General features: G+C 36.1%; 1 protein-coding gene across 1 annotated transcript; it reads right to left on the reverse strand.

Moving 5' to 3' along the window:
- Window positions 1-203: 203 nt before the first annotated feature.
- Window positions 204-3,558, reverse strand: LOC104447372 ((3S,6E)-nerolidol synthase 1). The gene is given in 7 exon segments (XM_018875158.2): window positions 204-530; window positions 649-906; window positions 1,561-1,696; window positions 1,828-2,046; window positions 2,436-2,517; window positions 2,520-2,813; window positions 3,393-3,558. Coding segments are annotated over 7 exon segments (1,446 nt in total). The 3' UTR covers window positions 204-239.
- Between the last annotated feature and the right edge of the window lie 712 nt (window positions 3,559-4,270).

The raw sequence follows: 4,270 nt of genomic DNA on the forward strand, positions 1-4,270 counted from the left end.
CGATGTAGTATGTTTGAAATAGTAATTAATTTTTCTGCTCGTGTTAAATTCACATTTTTTTTCATTTAGATATGCCAACAAATATTATTGCCACTTATGATGGAAAGCGCTTAAAACAATATATAGCTGGAAAAAAATACTGCTTGGAAAAAGAAGGCAACTTTATTGCAATTTAAGGCGACCGTAGTACATTATACCGAAGTAATCAAGCATGAGAGATGAAAACATGAAAAATGATGTTAAATTGTCTCGTGATCACAGGTCAACGACTTCATATGGTCTTGTAGGAGTCCAAGACCATGTTTGTCTTCATAGTTGTACATTAGTGAAACCATCTTAGCAGCATTCACGCAAGCTTCAAGGAAAGGCGCAGAGAACGGACACGGAGAGAGGCACTCTTTGTTGAGCAGCTTCCACAATTTCGATATCAACTTCATCACATGCTCCCTTGCGCTTTGGTACGAAGAGCCTTCATTTTCCCTCAAATAGCATTCCACGTATGACCCGTCGTAGCCATTTTGATTCTCGTCCTTCAGGGAATCGAATCCCCTGAGTAAAAAAATTATATCAATAAAATAATGACAAAACGCAAATAAAAAATGAATAAAACCCGAATATTGCCCAGCACGAAACCATGAACTAGTGTACCTGGGCACATCCGAGGTCATCCCAAAGGCGAAGAATTTCAGCGACTAAGAATATTATATTTGGCAGCTGCACCTCTTCTTTCTTTGAATCCATACTTTGGTTGGCAATGTTTTGGCCCATTAGAAAGAACAGGTGAGTTAGCACCAAGGGCACACCTGAAGTGATAATCGCATTCTTCAAGTAATCATCTGCCTTTGGCAATTTCCCAGAAGCGTTCCACTGAAACTCCACCAGGAATGCATTGCACAAATTCGCCCACTGCAACATCAAATGTTATCCGACTGATAAAGGATATATCTAAAATGTAGTCTTAAATCAAAATCTTGAGCTCATTGAGCTTTCGTAGTAGTCATAAATGACAAATATCTAGGAAATCTAGGAAATCTAGGAAATCTCTCTCTCTCTCTCTCTCTCTCTCTCTCTCTCTCTCTCAGAGAGTAAGGGAACTCAATGCTGCACTGAGCTCAATTTTATTGCTAGGAAACCAAAGCACGGCTACAAGATCTTGACAGAAACGCCTAGATCTCGCCAAGATTTGTGTGTGAGTGTGTATGGGAGAGGGCGGGAGGGAGGGAGGGACGATTGCAGCTTAACCCTATCAGTGATAAGATCTCCGTGTATGGCATTATACAGAATTCTATAAAGAGTGAACGAAACTCGACGATGATGAAGCCGGCAATTGGTTTGTGTGGCTTTAATTTGAAGAAGTGAACACAAACTTCAAAATGATGACCAAAATATTGGAGGGTGGTGAGACAAAGAGTGGAAAAAGGGACGAGGATATGGTCAAGGTTGAGTTTTGGTTCAGTGCAACGAATCTCCAATTAAGTCACGTACATTTAGAGTTGAGATAGGAGTTAGCAACATTGTTGCGAACGGAGGTTCTTATCAATAATAGTTTTATATTTATACCATCTGTTTCAAGAATCTCGTGGGGTTCCATCCATGCTTCTCAAAGATGATTTTGCCAAAATCATTTGCAATATCATTGAGAACCTTGAAGCATATTTTCATGTACTGAAGCTGCTCAGCACACGCATTATCCCATCTGAAGGAAAAACAATTGCAAGAAATATTTAAATTGTCAACATAATATAAATGTGGAATGTAGTTTTTTTTTTTTTTTTGATGTAATAGTTGCAACATAATAGGTAAAAAGGGATATCTTCAATTGTATACCTTTTAATGACTTCTGTAAAGAGAATTAATTCGTCAACCGTGCCATGGACATCAAATATGTCGTCAATAATGTACACGAGAGAGATGGGCTTAATGAGCTCAACCCTAAGCTCAGACAAGCTTGGATCTGTGAGAATTGCCATGGACCACATGTACCATTTTAGTGGCTGGTCTCTAGCAAACTCCATCTTCTCTCCCAATCCCAACTCTTTCCACCACCTGAAATATAGGATATGCATGAGGAAAAACTAAAGCAACAGTACATAAGAGTATACTCATTAAACGAAACAAATTATTCATTTGAAAATTCTATTGATCTCATGACATAGAGATTTGAGAAAATGGAGATATAGAGTCCATCATTTTCCTTATAGTTTTTGGTGAAACTAGTTTAAGTCATGCCTGAAACTGTGATTTGTGAGTTTGATATTAGTTTGAACCTTAATGCCAACTCCTTAAATATATAAGTTTAAATATAGCATCTTATTTATGCATTGATATACTTGTATTAGAGCCAACTATTAAGATTTCGCCTACTATTATATGTTGGTCATCTATAGTCCTTCAATTGAGCATAACTTTGCGTAAGTAGTTAATTAGTTACTCACTTATTAATTTGGTGAATCTCCTCCTGGTGCACATATTGATCAATTCTTCGCTTTCGTTTGCCACTTCTAGCGAGTCTTCCATCCACGAGTTCGCGCCTGGCATATCGTTTACAAAACTTTGAGGAGCTAGCAATCTTGCGAAGCTCTTGCGATATGGATATTGCAATGTACTTTCTATCATTCTCGCTTGTTCATGATCAAGATCACATGTCAACAATGCATTGAGACAGTTGCTGCTAAAGCATCCTGCTTCGTCGAGTATATCCTCTCCTTCCATGCTCATTTGTGACGCTTCGTATAATTCCATCATACCCTTGATGTTTCCCTCCAGTTTCATTACAAAACCTTTCCCCTTATCATTGAAGTATTCAAACACATCTGCATAAAAAGCACAAGGACTCTAATACATCAAAAAGCATAGTCTGATATCTAATTTATAAGTCGCTTCACTCATTCAAAATTATGATGTGCATACTTTGGTTTCGAAAAAAAATCCTAAATTGGTTAAAACTATTTCATCTCATGTAAATTTTTAATTTTTAATGTAGAGAAACTAAAAAAGAGAATAAGTGAAGGAAATGGGCATATATCTAGGTTTTTTCAATTCGGTTTTTGTGATATGAATAATTAGTTCTTACTTTCCCATTTGAACAAAACTCCAGAACACTAACGCATTGCTTAATATCTGGCATAAGTCCACGATGTAACATGCATTGATGGATATCCATTAGAGAGTTCATCACAATTAAACATTTCCAATTCTTAAATCAGCGAAATATTTTTTTTAAAATCAGCTTATATTCTTGTCCATTTTCATCCTTAACAAAATATTGGAAATTTTAGGGCTTCCACGTAACTGGACAAAACAACAACAAAAAAGTTGTCTTCTTTTGTTATGTATAAATAGCAACACTATATTTTGCTATTACAATCGACATGAAACTCATAGGAACAAACCTGCAGGCACATGATAACCTTCTTGCCTTAAAAGTCGAAACCGGAGAGCGATCTCATAGACATCATCTTTGCCATGATTCAAAGAGCTAAAATGTGTGTATTGCCACCTTAGAATGGCTTTAATCTGTTCTCGGAATAGGGATTTGACTCCTAGCCGCTGAATCATGTCGACAATGATCAAACTTTCTACCGGCTCATTCACCACTTTATTCAGAAAATCTATGAGCCTATTTGTTTTTTCGTCATGTTTGATCCTGGAATCATCCTACATCATGGAAATCCAGAGTTACAAGTGAGGTCAATGTTATAATGAAAAAAAAAAAGAAAAAGCAAGAATGAACTAAATTGGCGATATATTTTTCTCGTGTAATTTAACAAAAAATTATTGTAATGAAGCAAAAAATATTAAATGAGCAAAAGTTCAAAAGAGCAAAGACAATAATTTTTCATAGTAATATATAGTAATTTAGTATGAGATTGTTAAGGTTTTCTGCTGATATTAATTTTATGCTATTAAAGCTTGGTATGCTCATTTGCACAAGGTGATATATGACCTTACAAGCCAGTCTAACTGGGAGTTAATAAGTTGGTTTTTATTACAGATTCCTTTCTACTGAGCCTTGAAAGAAAACATCTTGTTTCCCTGCGTATATTCGGTAAATAAGCTTCCTTGTTATCCTATTTTGGTTTTATTTTTCTCCTCTTTCTATCACCAATAGGCCAATGAAGAATCCAAAGAGGTGTTGGCATATAACTGGGGATTGTCGACACAACCCATTTATTTCACATGACACATTACTATAACCAGATTTGGGTTTGGCATAAATGGTTCATGTCATAAATGGGTCAATACGTTTAAAGCAAACCAAAAATTGTGT

Source organism: Eucalyptus grandis, chromosome 5, assembly GCF_016545825.1.
Source record: "Eucalyptus grandis isolate ANBG69807.140 chromosome 5, ASM1654582v1, whole genome shotgun sequence".
Taxonomy (NCBI): Eukaryota; Viridiplantae; Streptophyta; class Magnoliopsida; order Myrtales; family Myrtaceae; genus Eucalyptus; species Eucalyptus grandis.